Raw genomic sequence first — 16,469 nt, 5'->3', positions numbered from 1 at the left:
AGTGATTCACTGTGAATAGGAAGTGTGTGTGTGTGTTCTAATGAAACACACAGGACATGACCATCCTCTGACTTTTTCGTGATTGTTTAGACTCTAGAGATCATGTGCAAGGTTGTTTTTTTTGTGGACAAAATATAGCAACACTGAAAGAACCATTTTTATCTCGTTTTATTTATAAAACCAGATCACAAGCCATGTTAAAACAATCAGAGAAGAAACAGAGGAACATGGTGAATTTCTGATCATCTCTGTAAAATAAGACTGATGAGACATAATAATCAAGGTCACACAGAGACATTGTTGCTCTGCTTTCTTTTGAAAATCAGACTGAAAACAGAACCCCCAAGAGAGAGCATGTTCACTTTGAGAAAACAAGACACAGATAAGACATCATTCTACTCGACAACATACTTTTCAGAAAGACACTAAATAGATGACCAAAGATATTTAAAGTGCTTCTTCAAAAGGACACCCACACAAACAGCGGCACCCACACACACACTAAATCAGCAAACCATGGTTCATCGTATACTTGTCATGCTACTTCCACGCCTTAGTCCAAGCAAACAAGCACCCACCCACCCTAACACACCCCAACCCCTCTGCCAGAGGCAACTGGGATTTTTCAGAAGAAGGAAATGATAGGACACAGTCAGCGTCACCGATCATCACTGATCATGAGGGGACACTTACGGTTTGTAAACAAAGGGGATATGTCTCATTGCTAATTAGAAGTGGTCCACAGAGGACTGCTAGGACAACTAGCATGCAGCGCGAACAATTTATCTTTTTTTTGTATTTGCAAATGTCTGCCCGTGAGTTTATCTTAAAAGGTGAGTTTAGCACGTCTTAGCAAATATTCTGGGGCTATACTAGGAAGAACATTTTTTTAGGAAACTAACATTTGGCATACTGTACAGTTAGTCAACTGAACACCTAAGTGTATCGTTCAAAGTCCCAACCCTTCATAGAACTTAAGTATATTAATTGAAAAAATAAATTAATGGCAACATAAAGTGACACACACAAGTAAACAAAGGAAAAAAGTAGTAGTGCAACTTTGGGCTGGTATTTTGAAACCGGACTACTTTTCACAATGACAATAAATGGCCAAGAATAAGCATCAAGCTCACATCCAATGGCACAATTTAAAGTTTTTCGGTGGTCAAGAGAAGAAAGAAAAAATTCTGTTTAATTTGTAAGTAGATTTAACTTTTCAAACAGACAGCATGCCAGTATTATCTTACTGCCATCCTTCTATCCAAAGGTGGGTCAGGCTCTGTCTAACGGAGAACACAAGTGGCTCATCACTCTGAGGTACCAACCGGACCAGGAGGAGTAACAGTGACAAGGTGTGGGTGACAGGAAGTGACATCATTCCTCCAAGACCATGGTTGTCATAGGCACTCTGCGGAAGAAGAAGCTGGATCCTCGAAAGAGATTTCCCTGCAGGAAAGCAATTACAAGGAGCTTCATGATATGTATCTTGCTGGCACTGTGCCCTCGCTGACAGTGTCTCTAATGACCTCAAATAGAGGCCTGAGAGGCATGTCAAGTACTCAGAGATTTCCAGATACACTTAGCCTGTCATATCAGTTGAATATCAGTTTTGAAAGGGGAGCTGTGTACCTGTTGGCTCAGGTGACTCCAGCAGTGGACCCAAGATTTGAAGATAGGAGAGTTCGGAGGAAGACCTGCCATCAATCTGTAAACACACAAACACACACATGCTTTATTTGAATCCATCAATTAAATTAATTTGGTTGAAAAAAGGAGGGAGGGAATTCCTAAATGTTGAAAGATGCTTAGGGGTATTATTGATGTTGTTTAATGCCGAACTTCCCGTGACAGCTAAAACAGGGCGTTGTCCTTCCAGCTATACCTGAATCCTCTTTTGGGCGTTCCAGGAACAGGGACATCATGACACTGTCTGAACATCTGAGCAGTCTGTCATTACTGTTCTATGGGCTTTAAATAACTGGATTGTTATGTACCTTTTGAATGAGACAAAAGGACCCTGTCCTGATATGAGTTCAATGACAGTGAATGGCAATACTATTTGGAAATTACAATATTCTTTTAATATTAGCCAACATTTCCATATACAGTCAAGTTTAAATGACCATGGTCCTGATTTTAATTAATTTACATTTGGGTCATTAGACATACATCGGGTGTAGGCTACTGTGTAGGCCTATAATGCGCCGATTCCATAAACGGTAACAACTAGTCAGTTATGGAATGTGTGTTACGTGTGAAATGAGTGATTTGGATGTTGCGCAAGAAAGAACGACGTAATTGTTAGGCTTTTATGACGCACACTTCCATCAAAACAGGTACATAATTTGAATTACAGCACCATCGTAAAATTAGTCAGTTGGTGTGTTTTATAAATGAGCGGAGCAGGCACGTAGTCAAATGTTATTTTCTCATCCTAGTAGACAAGACTGTTGGATCATTTTAATTAATTGCGACTTGTTAGAGATCTTAATTTATTATTAGTTTTATTTATTTACCTAAACACTATAGATATGTGCTTGAAATTATTTAATGGGACTTTAGCGGTCATCAAGCCAGCAGACGGCGGAAAAGTAATCTTCGTCGTTCTCCAGGTGAGGATGTCTCAGCTTGTCTGTCAGTGTTATTACCGTCAATGTCGTCGATAGTTTAACAACTGTTTTTGATATGCATATTTGATATTTTGTTCTTAAATATGGTAATGAACACTCCAAAATCCATTTCAAAACATTGAACATAATGGAGAAAAACAGCGATTAGGCCTACATCGTTAAAACTAACAAATACTTTTATTTTTTGCATGTTACATGATGGTGACAGGAAAATTGTCACCAAGACCTCAAGTATGGTGGTCTTAAACTTTTCATCAAAATCTCGTCAAGCTGTTAGGTGAGGAACATGAAAACAAACCTGCTTTGCTGAAGTCTAAGTATTGTGGTCCCTTGCTACATTAGAAAGAGCGCCACAAAAGGTAATGTCTTTGATTAAAACAACGTTCCAGTTCTGTAAGGGATATTTGGCTTGTTGGCAGTGGAATATTTCGGCTGTACAAAAAATAATTTCTGTAGTCTTAATTTTAAAAATCTGTACAGAGGATCCTACCTTAAACACTTATCTTTTTATGTCTGGCCGACATTGTCTGCTATTGTTTATCCCTATGAAGGGTTCAATATTGGACCATTTACTAAAATATCCTTGTCCATCATAGGAGGGAATAATCCTTCATAGTAAAACATTTGGCCTAACATTTTGTTTAGAATAGGGACTCTTTCTTATCAATTGAGCCATATTTGTCAAGAAATTGATAAGAGTCTGAAAAGCTTCCTAACTTCTAAACAAAAAAATGTTTACTACAAAGTCATATTCCTTTCTATGACAGATCAACTGAGAAGAACTTACAATACAGGAAGTATCAAAATACGCATAACAATGACAGTTAGGCTTAAAGTAGTATTATGCAGCATTGGTCAAAGTGTGTTTGCGATGTTCGGTAAACCAGTAATGTCCTGCCGGAGGCGCCCACTGGTTTGGAAATGTAGCCTAATACACCGTTACTAAGACAACAGCTCCTGTGGAGCCTTCTTGGATCTGTTTAGGAGATAGAATATAGTCTCCAGTAAAGACAGATTAGATTTCTCCGTAGAAACAGAATGTATATTGTATGGATTGTATAGAGAGGTTATGTTATAAGGAAAATACACCATGGTTTGCTTCAAGCTTCGTTACGAAGAGCAAGTATATCCAAGGTCAAGGTCAGGTTTTTTTTGTTTTTTGTCATTAATTGTGTTTTATATTTACAAAATGTACTTTTTTTACCGGTGCTTGAAAGAAAAAGAAAGATATTTTTATATCTACTTATAAGATCTATCTTTACCTCTTAAAATCTGGAATGTTCCATCTTATCTCTGTTATGCTGAACAACCAGTAAGACCAGTAAACCACACATAAATACATTCTACATTTTGGGAGGATGTGTTAAATTTGTTTTCAAGTGTGTCATGAGTGTACTTCAACATGAAGTAACTGCTCAGTAACTGCTCAGTAACTGCTCACTACTACTTCATGTCTCCAGACAACCGTGACATTGTTATCGGAATCACAAATCTAACCCACAGAGAAGATAGGGACTGTCATCACCTCTAATCCATCTATCAATAGTCTGTTGTTCTCTATCTACAGAAACTCCAGCAATGTTTTTTTTTGGAAAAGTACGTTGAGGACAACACCCTCCAGATTCCAACGTTATCATCATCACAAAGATCTGCCTTTGTTCTCATCCTGTGTTATTTTGCAGACGGTATCATAAAAAGTCTCGGTTGAAAGGCTAAGACCACAATTCAAAGAGGATGCCAATCTCATCTGAATGACAAATTTTCTACAGATACCAGACGCTTTTGAGTACCTCCGTGCATTCTTTAAAGGTAAACTGAAAAGGATCCTCTTCCTATTTACAGACAACGCAAACACAATACAACTCTGCCTCGTGATTGGCTAATTACATGGTCATTAAGTGAGTCAGGGAGGAAGGATGACACTGTGAAAAGTCAATAATAAGCTTGGATGTACTTGTATTAAGTTTGTTCTCTTGTCTGTGAACGGACAGCCGGGTCGACGGCCGTGTCACTTTGACAGTTTGCTTTTAAAATTCCACCGGACAATTTTCCAAACTTAAATTAGAAAAATTTCCAAAACTGGAGAAGACAAAGAATGAGCTCCACTTGGCAAGTTTTCACTGACTTGAAATTTCTCACGTTTTTGTTTTTGTTTAGAAATATGTTAAATAGGAAGATCGAGATAGAAAATGTACTCTGCTGTTGCATAGGTGTTGCAAACTAAACATAATAATAACTTAAACAAGATTGAACTGTACTTAACTTGTTAGTTAGCTAGAAATGTACACACCAAATAGAGATATCTAGATAGTAGATGCATTAATCACTGCATGGTATTTACATTTTTACATTTAATTAGTTTCCTAGATTTATGCTCACCAGATTGAGGTAGATAGATAGGAGCTACATAATTGTATTATGTACATTACTCATGTACTTATGTATGACATTGTAATGGCCTACTCCTGTCTTCTATCTAATTTCCTGTTCTTACCTTCTCTACAGACCACCATTCTGTAATTGAAGAGGATTTTGTGATGGTTATCTTGTCAACAGTACCACATAAATCTTATCTTCCTCAAGTTACAATTAACAAACCGCAATCTAAATTTCTCTTCATGAGTGACATGAGTTGCGTATTACACATTTCCCTTACCAGTCTTTCTACTCTGTATTTTTCCAGCCTAAAGTCTGCATCCAAGAAAGATTTCAAGAAGTAAACAGTCGCCTACATTTTGGTCATCTTCAAGAGGATCAGCATTTTACTTTTTCACCTGACGTGTCCGTACTATTCCTTGAAGCGCGCGCAACCTGGAGTTTTGAACACCCGACATTGCACGTCCTTGGGTCATCATGACTAATACACCTGCGGAATTTTTACTTAATATAGTGCCCGGTTCTCGAGATATTCAAGCCACAGACACACACACACACACACACAGATGTGTGTGCCTTTATGGTTAAAAAAATATGCCCTTCTGTTCTTTGTTCTGCTTGCATTCCGTTCTGCTCTGTGGGATCATTTGACACAAACTTTTGAAAACTAGCTCGCATGGGTGAATTTCCTTGGTTATTTGCAACAAATGAATTAGGTAGTTCAGTAGAGATTATCTTGTTGTTTTTTTGTCTCAAATAACCAAACAGAAGAACAGCAGAACTGTGTGTGAGTAGAACCAGTGCACGTCTATTAAATGACAGCTTTGTAAGTAGGTGCTGCCCTGAGTAAATTATCAAGTTAGAAAGAAATAAAATAATAATGAGGGCGCGCCCTTCAAGGCTTCCATACTGTTCAAACCACTCAAATGATGACTTGTTGACAAATGATGACAGATTTTTTCAAGCTCAGAGGACATGACGAAACTAGATCTTGTGAGTTTTTTTGATTGTTTTCACTCAAGCATAACTTGTTAGTTAGGAGTCAGGGAGTCAGATGGCTGAGCGGTGAGGGAATCGGGCTAGTAATCCGAAGGTTGCCAGTTCGATTCCCGGTCATGCCAACTGACGTTGTGTCCTTGGGCAAGGCACTTCACCCTACTTGCCTCGGGGGGAATGTCCCTGTACTTACTGTAAGTCGCTATGGATAAGAGTGTCTACTAAATGTAAATGTAGTTAGCTAGATTTCTACTGACCAGATATCTACATTGGTGCATAATAACTCAATTACAATTGCAAATAGAAAGCAAACAAATGCATTGCTATTTGTTTTAATGTACAATATACCTAATGTACCTAATGTACATGGACTCTATAATGATAATTGATCAAAACCAATTTACAGTCTATTGTTTTACATTTTGCCACTTTTTCTCATGTCTACAGACCACAACCCACTCACTTCAAAAGAATCCGCATTCGACAAGACTACAGGATACATCAGACCATGCTGAGTTACACATTAGATTTACTTAAACTAATTCAGAAGCATGTAAATCACTAGTCTTTTAATGTTTCCTTTCTACAGCCGTCAGACTGCATCCAAGAACAATTTAAGAAAGGAAATGGTGTCAACAGAAACAGTTTCGTACATTTTGCAACTCAACAAGAGGATCTGCATTCTACATCCGTATTAATCCGCGACAAATTTTAAATGTGATTCTCAGAAAACATGATGAAGTGGTTGAGATTGCGATGCCTCGACAGCTACATCATGTTACTGAATATCATGTACAAATCTACAGAGGGGTCAAGCACTGTGCTCTCTGCCTTCTCAACTCTGTAGATGTAAATTAGTGCTTTTTAAAAGGGAAACTCAACAGGATAAAGTTGTTATTGGCTCTTTACAATGAGAGTGTTGCTATAAGAGCAGGTTTCAATTGTGAGGAGTCAATAATAATAGGAGGACGTTTAGTTGGTTAAACTCACTCCTTTGTATCAATACCGCCCTCCTGCGTTGTTGAGTTGTTCGCGGTTCAGTGTTGTAGCTGGCTAAACGTTGTTTATGAGAGGTGGTCGGTCGTGTACCCATGTCAGAAAACACAAGATCAGATCCAGGAGGGGACAAGTGAGGAAGGAAGCAACATTTTTGAGAAACACAATTACACGTGTGATGATTGATTACAATTTCACTGGAAGTACATTTACATCTCAAATGAAGCCATTCTTTTCAACCTCAGAAGACTAACTCCACTGTTACATGGAATGATGTAAATTGATATTGGCATGAGTATATCATTTGTTTGACGAACTTCATGAAACCTTTCTAGTTAGTTAGATGTCCACTGTCGAGTAGATATAATAATAATAATACTGTAGATATAATTGCATGATATATTACTAATTTCACAGTAGATTGTACCTCACATATGTAAGGCTTTAGGGTACCTGTTGAAACTCCTGACTTCTGTGTAATCTCCTGTTCTTATCTTTGCAGATTACCCACTCTGTATTTGAGGAACATTTTGAGATTTTCATCTTGTCAACTGTTAGAAATATTAATCTATCAAGAAGCATTGCACAGTCAGTCGGTGAACAAGTTAAGAACCACTTCAATCATCTCAGCTAAACTGCTTCAATAACCATTACAATCCACACTCTACATTTCTGTTTATGAGTATCAGCTTATGACACCAATTGAGTTGTACACATTTCACTAACCAGTCTTTCTACTCTGCATTTCTACAGCCTAAAGTCTGCATCCAAGAACAATTTCAAGAAGTAAACAATGTCCACAGAAACAATCGCCTACATTTTGCTACTCTTCAAGAGGATAGGCATTTTACTTTTTCACCAGACCTTTTCTGGCCAAACTATTCCGTAAACCGCGCAACATGGACATTTTCGAACGTGATTCTCAGTACCGGGGCAAAGTGACTGAGACTGATATCTCAACAGATTTCTCATCTTACTGAATGACTAGCAGTTTACTAACAGTTGAAAGTTAGCTTGCGTGGGTGAATTTACTTGGTTATTTTCAACAAATTAATTTAAGTCGTTCAGAAGAGATCTCATTTGGACGACTTACAGATATGTTTTTTTTTTTCATTTTTCAAACTCAGAGGAGTCGCTGACATGAACATGAAGACAAGAAAATATATCAATGTGAGTTTTTCATATTTTTTTCTCTGAAACATAACTTATTAGTTAGATCATTTCTATCAACCAGATGTCTACAGTACACTGGTAGGCCTAGAAAGTATATTACAATTGCAACATACATACTGTAAATCTTGCTATTTGTTTTACAGTACAATACACCTCATGTATGTTGGTATTGATAATAATATCAGATTTTATTTTAATTCTGACACACTTCCTTCCATCCCTCCAGAACACATCAAAAGTATCTACATTCGACAAGACTAAAGGATACATCAGACCATGCTAAGTTACACATTAGATTTACTTATATTTACTTAAACTAATTCAGAAGCCTGTAAATCACTAGTCTTTTAATGTTTCCTTTCTACAGCCGTCAGACTGCATCCAAGAACAATTTAAAAAAGGAAATATTGTCAACAGAAACAGTTTCGTACATTTTGCAACTCTACAAGAGGATCTGCATTCTACATCCGTATTAATCCGCGACAAATTTTAAATGTGATTCTCAGAAAACATGATGAAGTGGTTGAGATTGCGATGCCTCGACAGCTACATCATGTTACTGAATATCAAGTACAAATCTACCCTACAGAGGGGTCAAGCACTGTGCTCTCTGCCTTCTCAACTCTGTAGATGTAAATTAGTGCTTTTTAAAAGGGAAACTCAACAGGATAAAGTTGTTATTGGCTCTTTACAATGAGAGTGTTGCTATAAGAGCAGGTTTCAATTGTGAGGAGTCAATAATAATAGGAGGACGTTTAGTTGGTTAAACTCGCTCCTTTGTATCAATACCGCCCTCCTGCGTTGTTGAGTTGTTCGCGGTTCAGTGTTGTAGCTGGCTAAACGTTGTTTATGAGAGGTGGTCGGTCGTGTACCCATGTCAGAAAACACAAGATCAGATCCAGGAGGGGACAAGTGAGGAAGGAAGCAACATTTTTGAGAAACACAATTACACGTGTGATGATTGATTACAATTTCACTGGAAGTACATTTACATCTCAAATGAAGCCATTCTTTTCAACCTCAGAAGACTAACTCCACTGTTACATGGAATGAGGTAAATTGATATTGGCATGAGTATATCATTTGTTTGACGAACTTCATGAAACCTTTCTAGTTAGTTAGATGTCCACTGTCGAGTAGATATAATAATAATAATACTGTAGATATAATTGCATGATATATTACTAATTTCACAGTAGATTGTACCTCACATATGTAAGGCTTTAGGGTACCTGTTGAAACTCCTGACTTCTGTGTAATCTCCTGTTCTTATCTTTGCAGATTACCCACTCTGTATTTGAGGAACATTTTGAGATTTTCATCTTGTCAACTGTTAGAAATATTAATCTATCAAGCATTGCACAGTCAGTCGGTGAACAAGTTAAGAACCACTTCAATCATCTCAGCTAAACTGCTTCAATAACCATTACAATCCACACTCTACATTTCTGTTTATGAGTATCAGCTTATGACACCAATTGAGTTGTACACATTTCACTAACCAGTCTTTCTACTCTGCATTTCTACAGCCTAAAGTCTGCATCCAAGAACAATTTCAAGAAGTAAACAATGTCCACAGAAACAATCGCCTACATTTTGCTACTCTTCAAGAGGATAGGCATTTTACTTTTTCACCAGACCTTTTCTGGCCAAACTATTCCATAAACCGCGCAACATGGACATTTTCGAACGTAATTCTCAGTACGGGGGCAAAGTGACTGAGACTGATATCTCAACAGCTTTCTCATCTTACTGAATGACTAGCAGTTTACTAACAGTTGAAAGTTAGCTTGCGTGGGTGAATTTACTTGGTTATTTTCAACAAATTAATTTAAGTCGTTCAGAAGAGATCTCATTTGGACGACTTACAGATATGTTTTTTTTTTCATTTTTCAAACTCAGAGGAGTCGCTGACATGAACATGAAGACAAGAAAATATATCAATGTGAGTTTTTCATATTTTTTTCTCTGAAACATAACTTATTAGTTAGATCATTTCTATCAACCAGATGTCTACAGTACACTGGTAGGCCTAGAAAGTATATTACAATTGCAACATACATACTGTAAATCTGGCTATTTGTTTTACAGTACAATACACCTCATGTATGTTGGTATTGATAATAATATCAGATTTTATTTTAATTCTGACACACTTCCTTCCATCCCTCCAGAACACATCAAAAGTATCTACATTCGACAAGACTAAAGGATACATCAGACCATGCTAAGTTACACATTAGATTTACTTATATTTACTTAAACTAATTCAGAAGCATGTAAATCACTAGTCTTTTAATGTTTCCTTTCTACAGCCGTCAGACTGCATCCAAGAACAATTTAAAAAAGGAAATATTGTCAACAGAAACAGTTTCGTACATTTTGCAACTCTACAAGAGGATCTGCATTCTACATCCGTATTAATCCGCGACAAATTTTAAATGTGATTCTCAGAAAACATGATGAAGTGGTTGAGATTGCGATGCCTCGACAGCTACATCATGTTACTGAATATCAAGTACAAATCTACCCTACAGAGGGGTCAAGCACTGTGCTCTCTGCCTTCTCAACTCTGTAGATGTAAATTAGTGCTTTTTAAAGGGACACTCAACAGGATGTAGTCATAATGAACCAAGGAGCTTCTTCCTGTGTAATAAAGTCTTCATTTACCAGACACTTTAAATCAAAAACACACAGGGGAGGGGGGATTTGAACCTGCAACCTCTCAAACTGCAATCAAATCCTCTCCGACTGAGCGATACTCATCCTGACAGAAGCATCAACATATTACAACCCTGCCCTCTTTATTGGGTCTTTACAATGAGAGTGTTGCCATAACAGCAGGTTTCAATTGTTAGGAGTCAATAATCAAAGTCTAGGTGGGCTTGCATTATGTTTATCCTCTTGTCTGCGAGTGGGCTGTCTGGTGCAAACGAGTTGGTTAAACTCACTCCTCGTTGTCAATAGCCCAACCTCCGGGCTGCGATATTAAGTTGTCTGCATTTTCGCGGCGTAGCCAAGATCGAACCCGGGAGATGACAAGCACAGGAGGAAATAATACTGACGGGAAACGGAATTTCAACAGAAGACAGAAACTTATGTTGTTACCTTCTGACATGTGACCATGTCAGAAGGTAATAATCAGTCATGTGACCATGTCAGAAGACCCAAGATCCAATCCAGGAGTGGAAGTGAAAGTGAGGAACACATTTGCGATGCATTATGATTCTGTATTATATGGCAACGACAGTACGAGCGCTCTGATTGGCTAATGGGTAGTCATTATGATTCTGCATTTCAGGTTGCACTGGACATCCTTGAATCTCAAATGAAGTAATGTCTTCAACTTCACTGAAGTCTCAGACTCCACAGCAGGAACGTGGAATGAGGTAAAGATAGTTAGCTAAATGTCCACTGACCAGATATGTAGAGATGTCTGTAAAGCTTTACAATAATGGTAAACGCCGATCTGCTGTCTTGTTTAATCTCCTTTCCTTTCCGTCTCTACAGACTACCAGGCTGTATTTGAAAAGGATTTGGGGAAGATTACCCTGTCAACTGAATCTACAAATTCCACCAATATGCACCACACTCTATATTTCTCTTCAAAAGTATCAGCATTTGACTAGACAACGGAATATAAAGTGTCAGAATATTATATATTTAACTAACTAATGCAAAAGCATGTTCATCACAAGTCTCTCTATTCTTATGTTCTACTGTCCACAGACTGCATAAAAGAACGATACAAAAGAGAATGTCATCAGCCAATCAGTCAACAGTCATCACATGATGTCATCAGAAACAGTCACATCAGTTTTGCTACTCAGCAAGAACATAAGAATTTGACTTTTTCGCGTGCTATTTTTTTATAGTTTTCTTCAGAAGCGCACAAACCTCGAACATTTCTAAAGCAATTCTCAGTAACATGGTAAAGTGTCTGAGAGTCTGATACCTCGACAGCTATATCATCTTACTGAATAACAAATACAAATCTGTAAATGGAACATACTATATTTGTGTTTTTTAAGGGTCAATTCTAAATCCAAGTCAGACCATCAAACAACTTACCCACAATTGTTTACTGCCATAAGATCTGCCACCAGCATGAAAGGATATGTCAACACGCTCACTGCGATCTTGAGTAAAGAGAAGGCGAATAAGACAAAAAATATATTTTAGATAAACACTGAAGTATTTTTGGACTTTGGAAAAGTGCTGTTTAAGGAGTGTGGTGTGTTGTGCAGTAGTTCAACCTCTATCAAATGTCAAGAAAAGATGTACTGCAGGGATAAAACACTGAAATTCCCTCAACTTACCCCCATCACAAACTTAGTGTAGCTTCTCACTGCTGGTGCTTGGCTGAACTGCAAAAACAAATCACAAGGATGTGATGTTTTATCTGAGTTATATGTTTGCAGTTGCCATAGTAATTCGATTGAAATTCAAATCGAATGTCGTATTTTATCTGACACCTTGTTCCAAATAATCACATTCATCCACATGTTCCCCCACCTGGCCTCTCTAAAGTTGTTCATTGGTTTAATGATCCTTTCAGTGATCCATGTTCCCTTCTCTGCATCTGTTTGCTGTCATTTCTGAGCTCTGGGGCATTTGCCCCCTGTGGGCCCTGTCCCAGTGTTGAGTTGCCTGGTGCCATCCCCACTGTATACCCTTGGCTGACCAACCCTGACCTCACCTCAGAGAGATGGAGGCCCCTGAATCCAAGACTCTGCCTACCTGGAGGCAATCCAGCTAGACCAGCTACAAAGATCTCCAGTCAACCTACATGATATTTGACCCTGGGACTTGTTGAACTGCTGTCAAATGGTCTTCCACTGAGCTATCCCCATCCCCATCCATCAACTATAGATCATAAAACATACCTTCATGAATGAGCATGTAATTTAAATAAATATATTCTGGATACATCTTTGACTTCTTTGTGAGCAAGTACACTAATACTCTAATGGTAAAGTAAAACGTGAGAGATCAGCAGCTGTGTTTGGCGGGCTCGGAGGGGCAGGCTGTGAGGGGCGGGTTGTGCTGGGCTTACGTTGTCGTCCACAGCGTAGGTGTTGATGAAGTGCGCCAGAAGGTTACAGCACCACAGGAAGATGACCTCACCTAGAAGATGGGGCACCAGACCCCTGTGAAACACACAGCAATCAATAGAGTTGAGGTCAAAGGTCAAATGAATACCAAACACTTGCAAACCACTTTTGTGATGGGTGGGATGAGAAAAACAGCCACTTCACTACCTCTGTCGGACATTATTGATGACTGTGGGTCTTGAAATGAAAGGCTGCTATGGCTGTACAAAGAGGCATTGAAGAAAAAAATATTAAAAAGTCACTCACACAAAGAATCCTTCAATGCCCTCCTCCTTGAAGATCCTGGAGACGCAGCTGAACAAGCCCCTGTCACAGTCAACCCAAGCAGACAGCCAAGATGGGGAAATTGCACACAGTACACACCCCTCACAGGCTTTATAACAGTGTTTGTCTCTGTCGTCTGACACTAAACTACACATCTTGTGGGCAGGAGCAGTAGACTGTAAAACAATGGCAAACTCATGCAAACTCAGGCAAAATCATGGAAGAATTATTTCGATATCAATCAACACTGCTTTTCATTGTGTGACAGATTGGGTTTGGCGTCAGGATCAACTGACTGAATCAGATGTTTTAGTGACAGAGCATGAGCCTGTTCGTTTGCATAATCCTTTCCAAGGTGATCTGTTTCATCTTACTTGTACTTGACTTCACTCCCCACAAACTGGGCCATACAGCGCACCGAGATCACTGAAAAACAAGAACAAAGACCACGTCAAAGAGGGCAGTGTCACCCCAACGTAACCGGTGAATAATTCTACAAATTACACAAATAGCTCTGCAGGTTAATCTACTTAATTTCTATGTGGTTAAAAGAGGGTATAAGTTCAAATGAAAGGTTACGTGATATAAAGCCATGAGGTCCAAGCTCGTAGAGAATAGGCAAACAGAGACAGACAGACAGACAGAAGGTTGAGACAGTGATAAACTGTAGGACATACCATGGAAAGGATGAGTAGCTATTCTGGACAGGCACTGGATGACCATCTCATTTGAGGTCTTGGGAAAGCGTTAAATGGATGAACAAACAATAATATCAGATGCCAGACCTATCTAATAAAATCTCAGGAGATCTCATAGAGGAACATCCCAACATAGTTGTTTGGAATATGGATTGGGGATCAGTGTGTCGAATAGCAACTAAACATCAAAGACAAAACACACAATGTACCATTTTTATAGTGGCAGCAAGTCTTTCTAACTAAGTGCAGAGAGGGGTACGAGTGACTCCTATGGAATGAACAGCTATGTCATGTTTTTCCTCAAGTTTGACCGGTTTTATAACCATTTTAACATGACCTATGACATCTCACCTCTCTGACTACTTTCATGAGGGATGTCTTCAGGTCATCTCGGTTTGATACATGTTCTACCTGCTCTTGCGGGATGGCCTGTTGGCAAGGACAACAGACAAATTCCCTCTGTGATGTTGCATGTAAAAAGGGCTATACACAAAGTTTTATTTGAATTTGAACAGGAAGTCAGGCATAGTCATTTAAGAGTTCCATAGCAACACCACAATAAATACTTGGAAATCAGTTCATGTTTGTAGGAATACAAGCGTAATTAATAGTAATTCTTAGTGCATTCAATACTGTACATAAGAGGTACCCTTTTGACTTGTTACCTGAGAAATGACCACATCTGTGTAACATTCCCTCACCTGTTTGACTTTACTGCGGACCATCGTGGAGATGGCACTGGACATGATACGTGGAGACAAGCCCCGGAAGAGCCCCCTCTTTCCATCCACCCTGATAATATACCGTGCTAACGACACACACACACACACCAGAACCACGTAAACACCTGGCCCCCGCAAAGAATTCTGGGTATTGATGTGACATTAGATTAAGACTCATTTTATTCACCATATGAGAAGAATCCAGGAAGGTAGAGCACTTTCCTCCCAAACATGGTGGTCCCAACAGTTGGGGCAAGGGGTTCATGTCCTGCCTGCAAACATAACCCATACCAATGGCAGCCAGCTGGGATGCAGGTCAGGGATTGGCAATTGAACCAGTCCATAACATGGAAATCATTGCTACTTTAACAAAAAGAGCTGCCTTAAAAAATATAGCCTTTAACCTTTCATTCAGATAATGTTCACCTTATTCAACCGTGCTCACCAGGCTGGTGGACGTACACTTTACTGACTCATTATAATCTAAATAAAAATAATAATGTTTTTATAAAAATAATAAAAATATACCGTGCGACCGCTTGATCTGCAGTCAAAGGCTCTACCCACTGAGCTAACCTCTCCACAAACCCTAACTCATTAAGCAATGAGTGGGTTCACTGTGGTCTGCCAGTTCACACAGCAAAGATGAAGTGACTGAAGACTGAAGCGTCTCAATGGAGTAAGGTCTGTCTGGCTGTAAATTTGATGATCTTTCGCCACATACACACTTGGAAGGAGATACAGTCAAACTTGCTCGCTGACTACGCTAGCTAAGTAGCTTGTTATTTGGCTTGTGTAACGAATATGCACTGATGGTTAGTGCTTTAAAGTAGCCTATTTGCTGGCCCGTCTGCAGCCAGATAAACAAGTACTAAACCAACCAATTATAGCTAGTATGTTAATGACAAGACATGACAAGAATTGCTAGCTACAGTAGCTCGTACTAGCTACTCTTGCTACCTGAATTAGCAGTTTGACGTATAACAGTGGGTGTGTGATCGCTGTCACCCCGGCTCCGAGAAGCAAGATCGCCGTGTCCATGTCTACCGGTGTGACGGCCGGGTCCCGCTCATATTGGGGGTCCGTTCGCCCACTAATCTCACTGGACAAGTTCTCCGGTGTCACCATTTTAACGGCGGTATCGCGAGGAACCCTCTCCAGTTTGACCAAGGAAATCCACAAGCTCCGAAGCGACCGTAAGAGCGATGCGCAAAACAAAACCGTATCACGTGGTTACGAGCTAACTAGAACCAGAGCCAATGGCTCTGACTACAACCAAAACATTGACGTTTTGTCAAACTGCACTTACCATCAACTGTCCCCGGCAGATGGCAGTATTTACTCAAAATTGTTGATTGTGGCTATAGGCCTGCCCTACTGTTTGTTAATCAGCATACTAAGTTACCTAGCTACAAAACCCAAGTGTCAAATACATTACATTGCTTGGAACCACATCCATTATAGGCTGGTGTTGTTGCAAAGGTAAAACAGTAGACTCAA

General features: G+C 39.1%; 1 protein-coding gene and 1 long non-coding RNA gene across 19 annotated transcripts; one reads left to right on the top strand and one right to left on the bottom strand.

Moving 5' to 3' along the window:
• Nucleotides 1-150: 150 nt before the first annotated feature.
• On the bottom strand, nt 151-16,204 carry LOC134019340 (mitochondrial carrier homolog 1-like). The gene is made up of 12 exons (XM_062460158.1): nt 15,930-16,204; nt 15,157-15,241; nt 14,949-15,055; nt 14,599-14,676; nt 14,227-14,284; nt 13,924-13,975; nt 13,532-13,591; nt 13,228-13,321; nt 12,491-12,538; nt 12,243-12,310; nt 1,630-1,705; nt 151-1,446 (listed from the first exon to the last, which is right to left on the bottom strand). Exons 1-12 carry the CDS (start codon nt 16,095-16,097, stop codon nt 1,375-1,377), a joined length of 966 nt encoding a protein of 321 aa, XP_062316142.1. The 5' UTR covers nt 16,098-16,204; the 3' UTR covers nt 151-1,374.
• LOC134019341 (uncharacterized) lies at nt 2,360-12,327 on the top strand. Of its 18 annotated transcripts, none has more exons than XR_009929999.1 (5): nt 2,360-2,612; nt 2,839-7,602; nt 7,752-8,016; nt 8,126-8,168; nt 8,398-12,327. It is a non-coding gene; the product is annotated as an uncharacterized LOC134019341 (long non-coding RNA). The 18 variants fall into 18 exon arrangements; XR_009929998.1 differs by having other exon boundaries at nt 7,752-8,020; XR_009930006.1 differs by having other exon boundaries at nt 7,752-9,225; nt 9,453-9,551; nt 9,701-12,327.
• Nucleotides 16,205-16,469: the final 265 nt, after the last annotated feature.

The sequence above is a fragment of the Osmerus eperlanus genome, chromosome 4 (assembly GCF_963692335.1).
Source record: "Osmerus eperlanus chromosome 4, fOsmEpe2.1, whole genome shotgun sequence".
NCBI lineage: Eukaryota > Metazoa > Chordata > Actinopteri > Osmeriformes > Osmeridae > Osmerus > Osmerus eperlanus.
This window is presented reverse-complemented; position numbering and strand designations above follow the sequence as displayed.

Coding starts and splice junctions, on each gene's coding strand:
- LOC134019340 (XM_062460158.1), bottom strand. CDS start 16,097: ATGGTGACACCGGAGAACTTGTCCAGTGAGATTAGTGGGCGAACGGAC. Junction 15,056..15,156: donor TCCTGGATTCTTCTCATATG/GTGAATAAAATG, acceptor GTGTGTCGTTAG/CACGGTATATTATCAGGGTG. Junction 13,322..13,531: donor GGCATTGAAGGATTCTTTGT/GTGAGTGACTTT, acceptor TGTGTTTCACAG/GGGTCTGGTGCCCCATCTTC.